The following is a 19,221-nucleotide window of genomic DNA, read 5'->3' on the forward strand; positions in this document are numbered from 1 at the left end:
ACGAACCTCTGCCCTAAAAATAAGACAAAAATAAGGACGCAAGTGAAAATAAGGACATTTCTTAGAAAAAAAGGACAAACATGTTTTTTAAGACACGGACCTTTAAAACAACGACAAATCTTAGAAGTAAGGACGGTATGGCAACCCTGATCATAGGTTATATAGGTTAGGCCTAGTGACACTACTGGAAAGTAAGGTAAATTTCAACAAAAACTTGTGCGTGCAAAGACGCAAAATTTTGCCTTATGGAGTGCACTGAAGCCTTAAATCCTTGTTTGTTTATTATAAATTGGCGTTTAAGTAAACGGTATTTCTTTGTTCATTTATTATAAATCGACGTGAAGAATTAAAATTTGCTCGTGCACACTAATGAACCTCGTGCGTGCAGCTACCACACTTTCCATTACGGTATACTGATGAAGCCTACATATTGACCAACAATTTAAGATAATAAACAAAAAAGTAGGCCTATAAAACTTTTGTACAACACTATTTTAAAAATTGAAGTTCACTTTGTGCACAGCAAAGTCATGTCTTTACTCCAACCCAACCCGCCAGCTGAGCTTACCCTACAGACCGAAACATAACATCCAATAAGCTATTCTGATAACCTACAGCTTACTCGTATAGCCTTAAAAGGTTGCGGCTGCTTATTTCAACCTTTTCTGCAAACTGCGGAGTTATATACAAAAGACTGCGAACAGAAGCGCTGCAGCAAGTCTACACTCTGCAGTCCGCGTTGCCGATTAGGCTGTTACGTTCCGCTACACCGCAACCCAGGGAAACTGGAAAAGATAAATCTCCAACTCAAGTGAAAATAAATCAAAAGGGTAAATTTTGGTGGGTAAATTTATAGATATCTGCGACAAAAAGTTTGCTGGGATACAACAAATGTTTTCTTTGTTTTTTTTTTTGAAGAAGAAGACAATTACTGGCAAAATTTAGTTTTGGCATCAATTATGGTATTACAACGTATGAAACAAAATTATTTTAATCTTAGTAAAAATTCAAAACCCAATGTTGAGAGTGAGACATAGGCTATGTAAAACTTTGCTAACTCAGTCAAATGCTGTGTTTATTTTATTCGTAAACGAAACTGGGAATTCACCGCTCAGATCTACTTCCTTTGAAATTAATCCCCTTATATTTTGTAATGCACGTCGGTGTCGCCATGCAGGTTTGTTTCGGTCAATTAAGTTATAATTGACCACAAAGTTTTTGTAATATACTCCAGAAAGAGTAATGAGACTAATTCGTTTTGTTATTTCACACCCGATTTAACATTTTTGTTGGTTTGATGCCAATTTACAAAAAAAGGGCTATTTTACCGTAAGTAAGTCAGGCCGCCCGTTGTCAAAGACAGGCCTGTAATGAAATGTGGTGTATGGTACCTTAACCTGTAAGGTTTGCCCACTTCACTACAAAGTCTGTTTATTTGTGTATATCTTAACAGTGAACTTTGATAGACTTCAGCAATAATAACACAGGAATGACAACTGTATAATCTGATTATATTGAAGCTTCATTGAACGAATACATCAAGATAAAACATTGGGACAGCTACATAATAAAGTCGACCACTTTCTAGGGTTGACTTAGTAGACTGTAACGCATTGAACAACTATGAATAATAACACACGCAATGCAGGCATGCACGACATTTTTTGTCACGACTTAATACGATAAGCAGAGAGTAATCGATTACGTAACGCAATGCTTTGCTTTGCCGATTTCCATAAACAAGTATTCTGTGCGGCATTCGATTTACCAGCTATTTTATAATATAATCACAGGCCATTAGATTAGTTAGCTGGAGCATGGGTAGGCATATATGTAAATGCGAAAAGTTGAATTTAGCTATTTTGTTTAGTTAAACCATGGTTGAAAGGTATGTTTGCTTCGGTTTCAAAGTTATTCTATTAGGTAAGCTTTACTATTGCAATATGTTAAAATCAATAACGGCCGCACAAAATAGACCGAATAAATATTTTATTCCAAATAATTTGGTTTGAAGGATTCAGTCAGCAATCTACCAGTTTCGTGATTAGGCCTATAAGAAAATAATTCGGATTGGGCACATCTCCAACTGAACTGAAACAATCGTCATTTCTCCGTAATGTAGCCTACCTGTGTGGCAGTGGTGGTTGTATTGTATTTTGTATTTTTCACGATTAGCTGTGCAGAGTGAAAGTTAGGATGCTACTTGTTAACCATTGCAGTTATTACACAATAAAGCACATCCTTACGAACAATTAACGAGCGGAAAAAAAGTGGCAAAGACCAAGGGCTTAACACATGCATGATAGCAATAATAGAATTGTGCTATAAGATGGTAAGTTAACATGGCCACCAAACCCACAAAATAATTCCTAAGTATAATTATACGAATTTAAAACCTAAATATCACAAACAACGAAACAGCTACATATTGGAAGATGCAGAGGGCATATTTCCTAACATTACAAACACGGGTATTAAGAGCCGAAATTTCAAGGTGCTGATTTGGTGTCTCGAGCAACTTGAAAAGAGTCAAGGCTCAAATAGAATTCATAAGTTATAGGACAAGAGATTGGGTATTTACTTGTAGTGGTTAACAAAACATTGTGCACAGCGTCTTAAACAATTTTACTACAACGTCAAATTTTAAACAGAAAGCCTTCAAGCTCGAGCGTGTTGTTAATAGCATGACGCATGGTCGGTAGCCCGCGGGTAATCGATTACGAGCACGCTTTTTGTATCGATTTGTTCTTGGGTGGATTTTTACTGGTTTTCAGTCAATCGATAAGCATTGCCCAGCGAAGGTTTTGTGCTCTCTTTTCTGTTCTTCAGCTGTGAGTGCACTGGTCTAAAATTATCTAGCACACCGTTTAAAAGCTTACATGCGAAAGAATCTAGAGTCAAAGAATAGAAAGTTGAACTATTAAGTTATAGAACAAGCTTATGTTGTATTTAAGATAAACTTTTAAGCGCATCAAGATACCAAACAGAGATGCCTAAAACGAGAAGAAAGCGTAGTGCAGCATGGAAATATTTCAAGTTGCTTGACGGAAAAGCGATTTGTCAAATCACGTCTTGCGGGACGGAGTTAACATGGCATGGATCAACTACAGCTCTGAATGCTCACCTTCAGTCCCGCCATTCTGAAGTAAACGCTGCATTGGTTGAAAATATTCAGTCGCCTCCTGACTCGGGATCAAAAACAAGGTTACTTTTTTAAATTTGTCCGACTTCTCATGTAAACCGTGAGGATAAAATCATTGTTTATGGATGTAAAAAGAAAATCTACTGTGATAACCTATTTTTGTGTTTCTTTTCAGTTTATGGGCTTCTTTTAACTGTTTTGACTACGTTAAGAAGTTTTATTTTAATATTAATACTATATCTCAAAAGAGAAATAAGATGATTTTTCATAAAATAAGAAGTATTATTTATTACTTTTAACAGTTTTCCAGTGAGTCCCGTCACTTCTAACTACGGCGAAACTTCATATTGCGTTGGAGTTCAAGATATCGACGATTCTATTTGCCATTGGATACAGACAGCGGGACGCTCGACGTCTATTGTGGATGATCATGGATTTAGAAATCTTCTAGCTATGTTGGAACCGAGTTACCGACCGCCTTCTTCTCAGTCCCTATTTCTAATGTTGAATGCCAAGTACGTAGCTGTGAAAGACTCTCTGAAAAGACAGCTTGAACGAGCATGCCAAACCAGCAAGCTATCGCTCAGTGTGAGCTCTGTAAAAGATAGCAGGCACTGGCTTTACCTTGCAGTGGATTACATCAGCGAAAAGTGGGAAGTAAAGTCTCATGTCATTGGAGTTACAGCATACAACAAGACACGTAGTTGCGCTGCAATAGCGTGCTGGATGAACGAAAAGCTACAAGATCTTGGAATCCATAAATCAAGTGTTTTAGCAATAGTGCACAACAATGAATATGGCGTAGTAATTGCTGCTAAAATGTTGTCAAATACCCTAGGCTGCCATTGCATTTTGTCAGCAACGTGTGCACTGTATTCAGTTATTGAAACGGCTTATCAGCAAATCGATTTAAACGAAACAGTAGCTAAGGTGCGAAACGCATTATCTTTCTTCAAACAACATCGCATTGGCTCTTTCCTCTGCAGGCGATCCATATTTGGCGTGCCTGACATTGCTCATGAACAGGCTGCAAACATCCCTTCCATAAAAGAGTCGATTTGTCAAGGTGTAGACATACAATCACAGCCCTGCTCGTCTTGCACGGACGATCAAGAAAATCCAACCTGGGAACTCATCCAAGCTTTGGTTGAAATTTTTCAGCCATTGGAGGCAGCAATAGCCTACTTTTCCGGAGAAGATTTCGTGTCTGTGTCTTCAACCCCTGTTTTGCTAGCAGGTTTAATGAAAAAGCTGACGGCTGAGCTGGAAACAAAACCTGCCATTGCTTGTCAAAATTACGAAAGCTACGAGGCGCGCAGCAACGTAGGTTTTCTGAAGGTGAGACTAAAAGCAAATTTACTTGAATCTATGAACGAAGTCGGAAGATTCGGACCCAACGACGTTTGTGTCACTGCTGCCGCTCTCGATCCCCGTTTTAAGAAACTCAATTTTCTGGACTTGAACGATCGGCAAAATGTTTACGCAGCGATATCGAACGAGTGTTTTCAGTTAAGCAAGGAGGAATATCAGAAAAGCGCGGACACTGAAGCCTCTTCTACAAGGCAAAGCATGCTAGAAACTAATACCGGCAGTTCTATGGTTGACATGTTGTTAAAATTGGGATCAGAATGTTCTCCAATGGAGGACAACGCACACCAAACTATCTGTGACGACAATCTGCGAAGCAAAATTAAAACTGAGATAGAAAATTATCTTCTGGAACAACAATCCTCCAGTGATTTTAGCCCATTACAATGGTGGAGTGCAAACAAAGCAAAGTACCCGTTGCTAACCAGCGTTGCCAGGACTTACTTGTGTATTCCTGCATCCGCAGACAATTTCATTCGAAAATTTACGAAAGAGAATGCCCGGAAAGTAGACTTTGATAATTTTCAGTCTGGCGATGTGGATAGAGCTGCTTTTATGCATTTTAACGGTTCGCTTGTAAATATGTCTTGATTTTAGAATATTTCCCTATTTGGACGAAATGTTAATTCCTTATAACGCATAGTACCGCATCATGCATGCTATGTAAAGAGAGTTTCATTGGTGTGCAATTTTATTTTATTGATTCACATGTCTCCTATTTCTTCTTGTAAAACATTTGTTTACTATCCCGCTCTTGGGTTGTTTTATAATACCAACTAAATGTTGTAGGGCTGTTTGTAAATTGATTAACTATGAAACACAAAAATTAATGCAGACTCTTGAAACCTTTATAACGTAAACAAATGTTCGACACTAATGGTACACACAGAAACAAAAACCGGAATATTGTGCAAAAACGAGGTGCAAACTGCCTTAAACTTTTTCATCTCATAGCTCAATTATATCGTAAACTATAGGCTACAACGTAAGTTTTAAAAAATAAAGCAAAACAAACACTGCGACCGTGATGAGGTGCAAGGGCAAGATTTAACAAAACCACAAGTTAAAACAAAACACTTCCAAGTTTCAACTTGTATAAAAATAGCATTGTATAAAGTATTGTTAAAATACTGCTAAATGTACAGCATGCTACAAGCTACATGAACCTTAATTGGTTGTCTGCCCCTGCATATACGTAGCATACAAAATTAATGTGGTTGTAGTACCAACACCTGAGCAAGCAGATTACAAACGTTTTAGCAAATTAAAACTACATCTGATTCGATACAATTGAAATTATAGCATAGGACAATAACAAAAAGTGAATTACTTCAACTTTCATTCTATATGTGTGTAAAAATGTATTATTGTGTTCGCAAACTACTGACAATACATCTATCTATCTGTCTTTGTAGTTCAAATCATTTGGTCAAAACGTTTTTGGTCTACATCAGAATGTGCAAGTTTAAAGAAAGGTTAAGTGGGCAGTTGCGGTTAAAAAAGTTTAAAAGGCCTTGCTCTAAATAATATATCTAACAGGTTGCTATGATATAAAAATAATAAAATCGTTTTTTGTTATGAAGAATGTTTAAAAGTTAGTGCTATGAAAAAAACATTCTAAATTCTAAATGGAGGTAAACGGATGAACAATAAGTGCTTACAAGTACAACTCCGCAAATAATCTTCGCGCATTGTAAAGTTAGACTAAAAATAAATGGACAACCATTAACTTTGCTTGACATTCTCTGAGAAGCCATTACAAGAAACCTCGCCATGGGCTTGTATGCTCTTCTCAATGTGTTTAGCCACGTACGCTGCGGTCAATAGGCACCAAGTGACAACGATCAAACCACATATGGAGACGGTGACAAGTGTTGGATGATCATCCTGTGATAACAAAAGGCTTTGTTATAAATCATTTATAGCCTTGCAACAGACTATAGGGCTATTCATCGGACGAGATTGGATCGTGCCTCAGTAACCATTCTTCCAGACAACTCGCATTATAACGTAGTAACCAAAATACTTGCTATGCGGTGTGTTTAAGATTATGTCATATGTTTATTTTGAGCATTCTTTTGATTTTATAAGCATCATTTATAATATCAGCGAAATAATTAAAAGAAACATGTTTTAAATATTTAAGTGTAAAAATACCAGCGCATTTTTATTAAACTTATGACTGTACTCAGCGTATCAACGCGAACTGTTTCAAGTAATGCATGATAGCGTTCAGGTAACCTAACAAACCTGTTCCGTAAGACTCGCCCAAGGTCCACCCGGCAAGGTTAAGTCAAGATGAACAGCGATTATGTCATAGTACATCGCAAACGCCGAAAATACATGGAATATCTGATGATTGTGACCTAATAATTGATTCAAGGACACATGTAAAATCGGTACTGCTTAGTCAATCATAATTAAATTACAGTGAAATGGATACCAACCCATCAGCTTAAATCACAAGCGCGAAGTAAAATGCTTAGTTGTGCATCGTACAAAAAAACGCAAAAATTCACCTAAATGCCAACAAAAACGTTAGCTCTAACCTCTTGCCTTCAAATTACTCCCTTATGTATCGTTTTTTTATCGAAAGAAATTTAAATTACTTCCTGGAAGGATGAAAAATATTGTGTAGGAAGATAAGGTAATCATGCAGTTTAAACACGATCGCGATCGTAACACAATACTTTGCAAAGGTCGTTTGGTGAATGTTGTAAACTTAAAATCGGTTTCATTCACAGTCATTGAAACCACAACAAAAATAATAATTTTTAAAACTGTAACGCAATCTCTAAACTTTGAAATCATCAGTTTTACCGATTATATCAAATGATCCAGGACTGATACTTTGTGGCATAGTGGACGCATACATATATGCCGATAGTCCCATATAGACGAATGATAAGATATGGTATTTCATTGCATCATTATCCCATCCTACAGTCATAAACCTTGATGAAAAGGTTAAAGCATATAAAATAGTTATGATATATCAAATTTGAAAAAAATTGATATTAAAAAGTAGCATACCAACTCAATTGAGGGTGATTTGTTTAACTGCTAATGTGCGAGGCTACAGTTACGTAAAAGTCTAATTTTATATCATGAATATACCCTGTACCCACCTATCCAACAACGGCAGGATACCATAAATGTAACCATATGCTAAACCTCCGATTCGAATTGAATTTCCATACCTTTTAGATGTTACAGAATAAGGAATTTTGCTTACACATAGCATTGTGAACACAATGCAGCAGTTTAAAGTGAACATTATGATATTCCAGAATCCAAGCCTGTAAAACTCAAATGTCACAGTTTATTGTTTTAGCATAACATGAATTCACAATCAAGGTTTAAAAACAGCATTTGTAATAACAGCACGGTTGTAATAATATCAACCTGCATAATACAGTACATGGGCATCAAAAAGCAATGTAAAATGGGATGGGATTGGTGGAATCAAAAGACTTGTACCCGGCCAAAAATCGGCATATTTCCAACAGTTGGATTTAGTTGAGCATAGCACAGTACTTGGCATCGTGCATAGTATTGTTATGATTAGCATACCTACATCGACAACTATTTTAACTCCAAAATATGTGAATAAAAATTAGCTGTCATTTCATGACCATGTGCTACCATAGAAGAAAGAAATCGTTTTGTCAGATGCAGTTTTCCAGCATTATACAATGCTTTCACGCTCTTTCTGTCTTTTTACCAACAGTCAATGTTGGGTTACCCTTCACTAACCAAATCTAATACCAGTGCGTAATTGTAGTAGGGTTACATAACGCCACTTATTCGCCGAAGTTTGTATGCAAGTACTCGGGAGTCAGCAGAGTAAAAATTTCAGTTACTGGATTGGATGAGTCTAAGTAATTTTGTTTTTGTCCCATGCTTATAAATTGTATCAAGTATACAATATGCCAATAATCTATACCTAATAATCAAAACAATACCTGTGTTAAATATTTGCATGCGTGCATTGTAATTTATAAAACAAAAACATCAAATTTTAGGTTATCGCTGCCATGTAAATACCAATAAACTATCACCTTGCATAATGTGAAAGTTGTGAGCATGCAAAAAAGTGGGAAACAGTTGAACAAAATGAGTATGATATAATTCCAAAGAAATCCAGCATCATCCAGCAGCAGTGGTCGAATGTTGAACTGAAATTTACAATTACATAAAATTAAATTGAAATTATAACGTTTACAAGAAAAATGTGTTTAAAAATGCTATATCCTGCATTATTAATTATCTTTTTCTTTACTTCCTCATTCTTTCACCTCAGGATTTAACAATCCTACTAAATATACAGTTAACTTTTGCATCCTATTAAGAAAATTGTTTGGCGTACTATGTAGTAATCCACAAATGATATCAAGCACTTAAAATACAGATGGCCAATATTGGAATAATACATTTCATGAAATGTACCATGTGTGGTAAAAACCATGGTAAAAGTGATAGGGTTATTATGTGAGTGATTAATTGCTTGTCGAATTCAACACAACAACGATGCAACAAAAACAACGGAAGTTAGTCACTAGCAAAATGTGACACACTCATATGCACAAAACAGCACGCTTCAAGAATCTCATTTCAGGAAGGAAAACACGCAATTATCACATGATGCTACATAAACGTAAGATGTTTATTCACTGAGTATTTTAACAATAAACAATCCAATCTATCTTAAGTAAATTCCATCCAGCCATACTTTAAAACTTAAGTTCTTTAAAGTTAAACTATGGTTGATGTGATCAAGGACGAAACATGTCCAGAGACAACATTTGAAATTTACACCATACATTTCATGGTAATGTTTTTAGCTTCATTGAACTTGACTGTTTTCTTTCTCCCTCCAAAGCCTGCTATTGGTACAATCTCTTAGGTAGAGTAAACACCTTAATATGTTTATGGTGTTTTGCCAATCTGCTAATTCAGTTGGCTCCACTTTTATAAAGTAGAATTAATTTGGTCATGGCCAATCAGGACTTTATGTTTGTTAATTCGCACACAATTTGCAATCAACTGCTAACTACGCAACTTCTCATTGTTCCTTTTTTAATTATAAACCTATAAAAAAGTAGTAGGAGTTACATCAAATGTGGAGTAGCTTTGGTCTGGTGTGACATGTAGCTACGCACTTGTTCAGTGGATAAACATAATCAAATTGTGCAAATGTTTAACAGAGGCCAAACATCCACAGTAAAATTCCAAGTTATTATTTCTTTCGTTTGACATTAAGCAAGTTGCAAGTAAATTTTTCAATTCAATTTCAATATCTAGTCCAATTTTGGTTTGCAATCCTGTACTTTAAAAAGAAGCAATTGGCACAGCAGATCAACACAAAAATAACTCACCGACTGTGAAAAGTGTGAGCAAAACAACTGCAAGTAGCAACGGACATGGAACTCAAGAGACTGATGAGAAGAGGCCATTGCACAAAAAGATCTAAGGACTAAAATATATTAAATGCTTTATAGAGCTTATTTTTATAATTTTCTATCATATGTGACTAAATAATGTGTAAACTGTTTGCTAATTTATATAAATATTATGATAATTGCGTTTGCCCATACATCATTATATAGGTAAAGCATCCTCATGTAATAAATCAGTGCAACAAGATGTGTCCAGACATTGAGTGTTTCATTGCATGGAATCCACAGCACTTTCCAGTAGTACCTAACAAGCAAAAAAATATGTATTGTTATAAATACTGATAAAACTGTTATTGTATAGCAGCTATAATCCTCTATTATAACTTGTCTAATTTATTATTATTGCAAAAAAACTACAACATTATAAAATTTATACAAGGCTTAAAATTGAAGGAAGTTTGTGGTGAGCTGTAAGCATGATTTCTGTTAAAAGTAGTCGAAAATAACTCGCATTTCTCGGATAAATATATAGTTGTTACAGTAAATCCATAATTATGACATGTTACCTTCTTGGCATGTTAGGGAGAACATAACCTATAAGCACATTTTTCTTTATAGTACATTTAGGTACTTGAGTTTGATTAACTTTAAGTGTATGGAAATAGTCATCAGGATCAATAGTGCATTCCTGTGAGGACTCCATGGATACAAAAGCATTTCCTAATTCATATAAGTTATAGTTATCATAGTCACAGTAGAAGCTTTCCAGTGCTTAGCAGCTGTCTTGCATCTAAAATTTAAACATATAAACATACCTTTCTTGACAAAGGTAACATGGAGTTGCTAGTAACATTAAAAACTACGGACAAATTCAGATTATATATAGGCAAAACATCTATATTATCTGCCAGAATAGAAAATATGGCGGTTTGTTTGATAAAATGTTGGGGGTAGAAGACGTTATTACAGGGTTATAAATCTTTTTAAAAAGATAATCTTTCAAATATTTTAGAAACGTAGCTGCCACACTATATTTTGTGGCAATTGCATGATCTCTTTAACTCCATCTAGGTTTCCTAACAAGTTCTGTGAAGTATCAAAGAAATATGAAATGTTGTTTTTTATGACCCAAGTGAGCTTATACCAAATAAACAAGATGGCATAGGATTCACTGAGTGTTATGTATTAACATGATTAAAGAAACCTCAATGCCACTTCCAAAAAGCTGGCAGTTTGGGGTTGTAACAAACTCTACAAAGAAGAATTCACTTAACAGATCTACTCATGTTCGTCCACATCATTGAGCTTGAAGCTTATAAACTGTCCTTAACACACAATTACCACCGATTTGGAAAAAATGCTTTCAAACATAATATTTAGTTATAATCCTGTCTTGTACAGAATACAGGAATATACTACACAGGTTTGCTGTCTTGCTTAAGCAGAGATGGAAAGACCCAAGCCATTGACTCAACTCAACTCAGGTCGTGTTGTACACTTTTCTAAGGTTTAAAAGACCCATTTTGTGCTAATCAGGAAATTTCGATTGATTTGACTTGAGTCACAGTTAAAATCAAAATAAAATCCGTTTTTTTTTTGTAAAATACTTTGTTTAAAAAGCATATTGCAACATATAATATTCCACTGAATGCACAAAGGAATCATAAATGCATAACATATAACAATAGGATAATCAAAATTTGTGACGTTTGTATGAAGGTATGCTTTAAGACTTGGACTTGACCTGTCAAACATGATTGATTTGACTTGGGGAAGTGTAATTAAAATGACTTGGCTTAACTTGTATCACAACAATAAAAACTTATTTACATCAAAGCGACTTTTAGCTTTCTCAGCTTACAAACATACCTACCTCAGATTAAAAAAACGCATCTGAATCAAAGGTTAAAGCCAAATGAATAAGTACTTATATATCATATTCTATTGGCTTAAAGAACGAAATTGCTCTCTAGACTGTTGCAATGTTGCATTCAAAGCAATGTACTGCACAACAGAATTTTTCTCAGAATCATTTCTCTAATATAATCTTCCAATTGCGTTGTAGTGTTCGCTATTCTGTCCGCTAGTAAGCGGCAGGGCACCACGTTATCTTGCCGAAAAAAGTCGTTGTGCTCCTTCTTTTTACACAGTTCGTACTTCGTAACACTGTAACAGCGGTCGTTTAAACCAAGAAACACACGACACTCTTAAAAGACACCTACCTCTTCAAGTCAACTTATGCCTGTGCTTTGGCACATGTTTGTTTGAATAAAATCAAGCTAGCCTCAGTTGCGGACCAATAACAGCTAAACAATATGTATTTCTAGTATTCAGCGTAATGACATTTTCGCTTGTGCTTTTGGCGTCTTCCAAAACGGGGAATGACCGAATGCAGAAGGTTCAAATAATGAAATTCGTCAACATTTATTATGTGAATTGCGTCGTTTAATACAAAATAAAAAACCGTATTGGTTATACTATAGGATTTAAATAGAACTGAAAGGATTTGTGGGTAGTGATTAATCAGATATCTGCTAGCTATTAGCCGAAAAAATACGTACATGCAGAAAGTTTGGGACAAAACTGTAGACCCCAATTGGTAATCCATAGACCCACGAAAAAGCGCTGCTATGTTAGTGTCAATGGTTTTAAGGCTTGAACACTTTTGTTCCACTATAAACTTTCTTGACTATTATGACATACTTGTTAATACAACAACTTTCATCCCGATTCTTAAGAATAAATAGTACTTTATTTAATATAGCAATAATAAATAACAATTAACAATGTAACCTGACAATTAACGATTACGAGAGCTAATTGTTATCCATCTAACGGCCAAAAAATCGGTCAAATTCTCAGCCCAACATTCTGCGTGTAAAATAAACGTACGTGATTACGCACGCGCGCGTCACGCATTCAAATAAGTAAACATCCGCTTGTAAAATCCTTGAAACGCTCCAAGGCGCTCGACCTGATGTGCACTCGTTGCCGGGCCACACCTCTCGCTATTCAAGAAATTGTTTGTTGTGTTGGTGTGTGGAGTGTGGTTGACTTTTGGGTGCTCGTGCCTACTCAGTGTAATACAAGGTTATCAAATTACACTTTTTAACGAAAGATAACTTCAGATTTTGCGTTTTTAATAGATCCACGTTGTGTTCATAATGTTGTAACCACTTAAAATACACGATCGCATCCGATGATGAATTATTGTCATTTTCCGGTAGGGCGGCTGCTTTTACGTTAAGCGTTTGAACTGCAGTGTTATTTTAATTGAGCAATTAGATAGCTTAGTGACGGTTAAAAGCAATGTTAGCAGAACAAACTTTGTAGTTTAGAATTAGTAAAAATACGAAATATATTGAGCATTAATTTTGCAAGCCTATTCGTCTTTGTCGTTCGTGGTGGGAAGAATAGATTCTTACTTGCGTGTATGTATTTATTTGTGTTCAGTAGGCTGTCGATTTGAGCATGTGATGATGTAATTTTAACTGATCGTATATCAATTGCAATTAAAAATTATTTGTCCGATAATGGCTGATCCTGGCTACAGCTTTCGTCAGTATTTGCCAAGGTCCAGAAGCATACAAGACATCTTAGCGATTGTGCCACCTGTTAATATAATCTCATACCTTACTTCTAAAATTGACAAGTTTTCTCCCAAACGACAAGGTAATTAGACTTCGATTTAATTTGTGTGTGATAATAGTGTCAGAATCTCTGGTATGTTCAGTATAAATTTATAAAAAAAAAAACATAATTAGTAAGATAATATCATCTTTATGTTTATCAATTACAGATGACAAAAATGCCAATCCGACTGTCACAAGTTCATTAGATTTCATCGTGAATAGGTTTAGTGCCTTTAGTACGTACGTGCATTTGTCCATCTTTGGAAATGCTGCAAACCTTGCAGATGAAAATGCATCACGTATAACCACCTGTGACCCTAATGACTACTATCATGCTTTAAGTATCGACTGCACTCAAGTTCCTAGATGCTGTGTAGAGCCATACATTCTGAAGGGATATGTTTTGCCTTATATGCCCTGGAGGTCTGTTATCATGTACTCAACTCACTCATTTTACTCTTAACATGACAAATTTATTGTAATCTTTTTAAAATTGTCAATTCATGCTTGTGAATTATGACATTAGTTGCAGTAAAGTGCAAGATTAAATTTGCTAAAGTCTTTCAAAGGTATTACTTAAAAGTACTTTGGATTCCGAATAATGAATTGTTCAATGTTTGGACCCACCTTCTACCTTCATTGTACTTTATGTACTTGTGGTTCACCTTTTCACAGGTATAATTTTGCCAGTTACCAGAGTGAAATAACATTATTATATTAGTGTTAATGTGTGTTCTGAGATGATGGTTTTAGGTTAGTTTCAAACCATTTAGCTTATATCTTAAAAAATTAAACCTAATTTAATATTTTTTAAATTTCAGACACTTGATTTGATGGACAACTGGCCATTGTTTTCAGTCACGTTTGCATCCATCATACTGACAATGTGCAGCGCGCTTGCACATGCTTTTCACAGCAGGTATATAACATAACGTTATTTGAAAAAAACTGATTTTGTATTTACTTTTAAAGTTCATTGAGTTTATTGATTGCCGTGCAACTTGCGGCTTTTGTCCTCCTGTGCTGTGAAATTATCATCTTGTTTACAAAGGTTTTGTGACAAGCTTGTCATAGCTTACTAAAACGGCTTTGTAAGTTTATATATTAATCAATTTATTTTGAGAAAAACTTCAGCAAAGAATGTTTTTAATTTTTTCATATTGCTATGGTGAGATGATTTTAGTGAATTTATTTCTCTGCCATGACCATTGCTACATTTTCACAAATGGCTGTATTGCAAATGAATAAATTAATTTTCAGAGTTCTGTGTACTTTTTGGTACAACATAAGTGCTGCACCAACCGCAGTATTAAGATGACGTACTTTTTTCTCAATTGCTATTTAACACCCAGGGGCAATTTTCCAAAGGCACTTACACCAAGATGCATATGTAACTTTTACATGAGCTTAGGTGTAAAAAAGTTTTAATTTTTCTGTGGCCACAAGCTTGAAATACCTTTTTTATGTAATTCTTGCAAACACCAGTGATTTTTGTTAAAAGCAATTTATAAAAAGCAGTTCTGTGTGTTTTTCTATAGATTCTAGTTAGTTAGGAGACATGTCATGCATAGTTTTACATTCGTGTAATGTTGTGACTTATTCTTGCACTGTTGTTTCAGATCCACTTATCATCACAGCTGTTGGTTTATGTTGGACTATTTTGGTATTACAACTTTTGCATTTTCATCAACTGTGGCTCATTTTTTTGCATGTTCTGAACTGTCTTACTACAACATGTAAGTTCCACCTGTCATGAAATGGAATGATGCATTTAAAGTTGTTTAATGCAATGGGATTATACAGTAAAGTGAGCGCTGACTCTCAAACCACATTTCTCAGAGTCAGATTGCTAGCTTATGTTTCTACCTTCTTTCCATGTTTAGCAAAGCTTGACATATAGCTAATTTTACATCAATCTGGAGTTATAAATGAAAGGCTTCACATAAGTTTGAAATTTGTTTCAACAAGGCATTGCATTACTGTATTTTCGTATGACGACCATCATATCTGTCTTATTAGTCATATCACAAGAGCTTAATAACAAATGCCTTCCGAAAGTATATGAGATTGGTCATTTAAAGAATATTTGTCTGTGCTGCTGGGGAAGTCTTTTTTCCTATGACTACATATGACCACACATAAGCTACCTAAGCAATTAGCAACTGTACTAACAGTTCAGGAGATACAGTACTGTACATAGATGTACAATTGTACATGATGGGTATTTCGTTTGCTTAAAAGCAATATACCTTTAATAGCATTTAGTTTAATATGTTATTTTCAAGCTTACCACTTGTTACCCTGACGGCCATTATGATGTTTTGTGCAAGCTTTCCGGTATGCTTTTGTTTAGGAATATGTAAATGCAAATACCCAAAAACTTTTACTGGCACATGTTTTGTGACGTGACCAGAGGCAATTTTTTGCTTTGTTATACGATATGAAACCATGTACCCATTGTAGTTAAGAAAGCACAATAGACATTCATTTTTGCTTCAGTGTGCACATTCTTTTGATAAGAGTCACTGGCTTATAAAAGAATTTGACTGAGCCACAGAGTAAACAAAACATACAAGTGAATTGTGACCATTTAGTCATCACAGAAAAGTAAGAAACTACCAGTATTGGATCAAAAACTTTTTTTTTTCAGAAGAGTTTTTGAAAGTTTATGTTTTTATTTGTATTCTATATTTGTTGCTGACAGGTTTGGTCCAATCAATCTGAAGATGTTGTTGGTCAACTGCTTTCTTGGATTTCTTTGTTGTTCCATTTCACAAACCGGAAAGAAGCTCGTATCGATTTGTCATGCAAGGCGTTATAAATTGTGGTCAAATGCGTTAGGTTACCTATATGGCATGCTGCCAGTGGGCCACAGGTTTGTGTTACAACCTGCTATTTGTAACATCATGGATCAAAAAACTAACTTCACTTACAGATGATGCAAATAATTATATGGTTAAACCTAAGAATAGCTATGTATTATGTAAATTTCTCCACCAGCAGGAAACAACTTCAACTCAAGAAATTATGGTTGTTTACGTGAACAGATCCACTAGTCCAATGCGTCTGCAGTGTGGTTTTGTATTTAATGCTTGTTTGTGTACAGGATGTATGTATTGTGGCATGATGAAGACCCAGCCATAACATATCATGCACTCCAGTTTTTGTTTCTGGTTTTAGCTCCGCTGTGGTACACCAGTGATTTTCCACAGAGACTATTTCCTGGAAAGTTTGATGTCATTGGTGAGTTTTCGAAATGTATGATTTGTTGTTAATGTTCAATTATTGGGCTGTGATAGCAAATTCATATTGATTTTTTTCCTACCGCAGGCCATTCTCACCAAATCTTCCATATATTTGGTGCTCTTGCCTGTTACTTCAACATACATGCAGTACACATGGATATAACCAGCAGCAGGTGGTCATTATTAAGCAGCCAGGTATAAGTGTGGTGATATTTCAATATGAAGCATACTGTGCTGCTGTTGTTTATGACTGTGCAACGTGCATGTTATTTCACTGCTAAACATTTTTTTTTTAATTGAATTTTTTTTTAGGAAGGTCATCCTGACTTCCACACAGTTTTATTCTGCTACGGGATATTGTGTGTATACTGCTTGCTAGTTGGCATTTACATGGCTACCGTTGTCAAGGCAACTAACAGCAGTTTGGGATGTTGCTGCGCAAAAATCACTGAAGAAAATCAAGATCCAAACAACAATGAGATGAAGAAAGAGCAATGATTTTTGCAATCCCGATATCATCCCCACTGCCTCAGACACTTGACCCCATTCTTCAACCATTATCTATTTTCACCTTGCAAAGATTTCATATGAAATGGACACTTCATTTAACATTGTTGATAGCTTATATTGCTTGCTTGTGTTATGTTTTACTTTGTTCTATGCCTATATTCACTGATGCCTTCCACTGCTCAGGAGATTTGTGTAAATTATGTTACATCCGTATTTGGGTACAAACCAAAACTTGTGTCTGTCAATGCCTTCCATACAGTAACGCTCATTAGCTAACTACAATGTGAAGTTTTAATACTTTGTTTTAGTTGCACTTGCTTTTTTGGTTTATTTTAACGGTGTATGTTACAGTACATATTTTTGCTTGTGAAGATGTTATGGTGTCCAATGTTCCAAGTAGTTTTAAATATTTTATGCAACTGTGTTTACTTTACTTAGTAGTTCTATTTTTTTATTTGATTACTTCAGGTACACAAGCACATATGCTGAGAAGACCGCTTGAAGCCGTCCGATTAAAACTAGTTCTATGTACAAGCAATTGAATAGTTTCAACTCTTATTTTGATAACTTCGGAAAGTAATTTTTAAAACTTTTGCGATTACACAAAAGTATATTCTAAAAAACCACCTTGCATAAAAAGTACTTTGCTATATTGCCAGGCGCATACTGCCTTTCAAACTTTGTTGTTTCTTGTAATGTTTTTATGCTTTACTGTTTAGGCTTAAGCTTCACTTTTACGTCCGTTTTAGTAAAAATTTGGTACATCAGTAATTATTAACAATAACAATTTTGCTTTGTGTAACATTTATGTTTGGATTTTTTTCTCAGGATTATTATTATTGCATTATAGCATCAATGCAACGACTTATACTTTATGGTAAATGTATTGGAATAAATTTGAATAGGCTGTTAAGTAGCAATGTCATCTTGGCTGTTTTTGCAACTAACTTCACTCATTGTTTCCAATACATGAAAACATTCTTCTGTATGAAAAGTGAAAACAAGGTTACACTTAAAACTAGAAGATTTTGATTCATGGGAAAAAATTGCGTTATTTGTACAAAGTTTGTGTAAATTCATTTTAGTTTGTTATTAATCTTTTCAATCAAATTGTGTACATTTACAATTGTTTCTGTTGTAATAACTGTTTTTCATAATAACATTATGCACCAAAATTTTTTTAGTATGACATAACGTAGAAATATTTTTATTTCTCAATGCAAATTCAATGCACTTCATAGAAGCACACAGTAGAATCGTACCAATTTCTTTTTAGCAGCGTATATTTTTACTGGTTTACGTACAAATTCATATTTTTTGTGTATATATGGTGTTGATTTAGTTACTCTTATACTGATAATCGAAATTGCTGAACATTGAGAAAAATGGAAAGGTTTGCATGACATTTATTTCCTATGTTTCATTTGCCCGTTTCAAATCTTAAAATTTCACTGATTTTCTTAAAAGTTTGTGTTATAATTAACTTTTTCATATTGCGCCTGCAACCCTAGTTATGTAAGTAGTCTACACTCTACAACATAGTTTAACAAAGTTCCAACAAAACGTTTGACTGCCTTTTATTATCTGGATTATTTAGACACTTTTGCAATGCTATTTGGCAAGCTTGTTATGCATGGGTCCAAAATGATACATTGAAAGAAATAGGATTAATTCCCAACGGCAATAACATGCTGAATTACATGTGTCGTATTAGCTTAACATTCATGGCTGCTGTTTTCAGGTCTGACAATTAATGTGCATTTATTATTAGACAAATATTCATGCATAACACAGTATTAGAACAACAGCTGCATCAATGCAAGATTATACAAGCCCTTTCAGCTTATTGCGTATTTTAATTTTTAAACAATTGTTAAGATAGCATAACAACCAACACACGCCTTCGATCCAAAAGAATGTGACTA

General features: G+C 34.9%; 3 protein-coding genes across 3 annotated transcripts; 2 read left to right on the plus strand and 1 right to left on the minus strand.

Annotated features, from left to right (window-relative positions):
* The first annotated feature begins 1,337 nt into the window (after positions 1 to 1,337).
* LOC143449345 (E3 SUMO-protein ligase ZBED1-like) lies at positions 1,338 to 5,204 on the plus strand. Its single transcript, XM_076949500.1, has 2 exons — positions 1,338 to 3,204; positions 3,445 to 5,204. The coding sequence occupies exons 1-2, from the start codon at positions 2,990 to 2,992 to the stop codon at positions 5,099 to 5,101; spliced, it is 1,872 nt and encodes a 623-aa protein (XP_076805615.1). The 5' UTR covers positions 1,338 to 2,989; the 3' UTR covers positions 5,102 to 5,204.
* Positions 5,205 to 5,336: 132 nt separating this feature from the next.
* On the minus strand, positions 5,337 to 10,695 carry LOC143449346 (membrane progestin receptor beta-like). Its single transcript, XM_076949501.1, has 8 exons — positions 10,476 to 10,695; positions 10,108 to 10,213; positions 9,889 to 9,986; positions 8,572 to 8,688; positions 7,639 to 7,809; positions 7,331 to 7,464; positions 6,761 to 6,876; positions 5,337 to 6,397 (listed from the first exon to the last, which is right to left on the minus strand). Exons 1-8 carry the CDS (start codon positions 10,610 to 10,612, stop codon positions 6,236 to 6,238), a joined length of 1,041 nt encoding a protein of 346 aa, XP_076805616.1. The 5' UTR covers positions 10,613 to 10,695; the 3' UTR covers positions 5,337 to 6,235.
* Positions 10,696 to 12,984: 2,289 nt separating this feature from the next.
* LOC143449559 (membrane progestin receptor alpha-like) lies at positions 12,985 to 18,701 on the plus strand. The gene is made up of 9 exons (XM_076949812.1): positions 12,985 to 13,581; positions 13,709 to 13,964; positions 14,111 to 14,216; positions 14,363 to 14,460; positions 15,161 to 15,277; positions 16,246 to 16,416; positions 16,648 to 16,784; positions 16,872 to 16,981; positions 17,099 to 18,701. Exons 1-9 carry the CDS (start codon positions 13,443 to 13,445, stop codon positions 17,282 to 17,284), a joined length of 1,320 nt encoding a protein of 439 aa, XP_076805927.1. The 5' UTR covers positions 12,985 to 13,442; the 3' UTR covers positions 17,285 to 18,701.
* The last annotated feature ends 520 nt before the right edge of the window (positions 18,702 to 19,221 follow it).

This window comes from Clavelina lepadiformis, chromosome 3, assembly GCF_947623445.1.
Source record: "Clavelina lepadiformis chromosome 3, kaClaLepa1.1, whole genome shotgun sequence".
Classification (NCBI taxonomy): domain Eukaryota; kingdom Metazoa; phylum Chordata; class Ascidiacea; order Aplousobranchia; family Clavelinidae; genus Clavelina; species Clavelina lepadiformis.

Bases quoted from the DNA above. Each gene is read 5' to 3' on its own strand.
- LOC143449346 (XM_076949501.1), bottom strand. From the start codon at position 10,612: ATGGAGTCCTCACAGGAATGCACTATTGATCCTGATGACTATTTCCAT. The intron at 8,689-9,888 runs GTGAGTTATTTT...TGTAAATTTCAG, and splicing joins GCTCACACTTTTCACAGTCG to TTCAACATTCGACCACTGCT. The intron at 7,465-7,638 runs GTGGGTACAGGG...CTTTTCATCAAG, and splicing joins ATCCTGCCGTTGTTGGATAG to GTTTATGACTGTAGGATGGG.
- LOC143449559 (XM_076949812.1), top strand. From the start codon at position 13,443: ATGGCTGATCCTGGCTACAGCTTTCGTCAGTATTTGCCAAGGTCCAGA. The intron at 13,582-13,708 runs GTAATTAGACTT...TATCAATTACAG, and splicing joins GTTTTCTCCCAAACGACAAG to ATGACAAAAATGCCAATCCG. The intron at 14,217-14,362 runs GTATAATTTTGC...TTTAAATTTCAG, and splicing joins TGTGGTTCACCTTTTCACAG to ACACTTGATTTGATGGACAA.
- LOC143449345 (XM_076949500.1), top strand. From the start codon at position 2,990: ATGCCTAAAACGAGAAGAAAGCGTAGTGCAGCATGGAAATATTTCAAG. The intron at 3,205-3,444 runs GTTACTTTTTTA...TACTTTTAACAG, and splicing joins GACTCGGGATCAAAAACAAG to TTTTCCAGTGAGTCCCGTCA.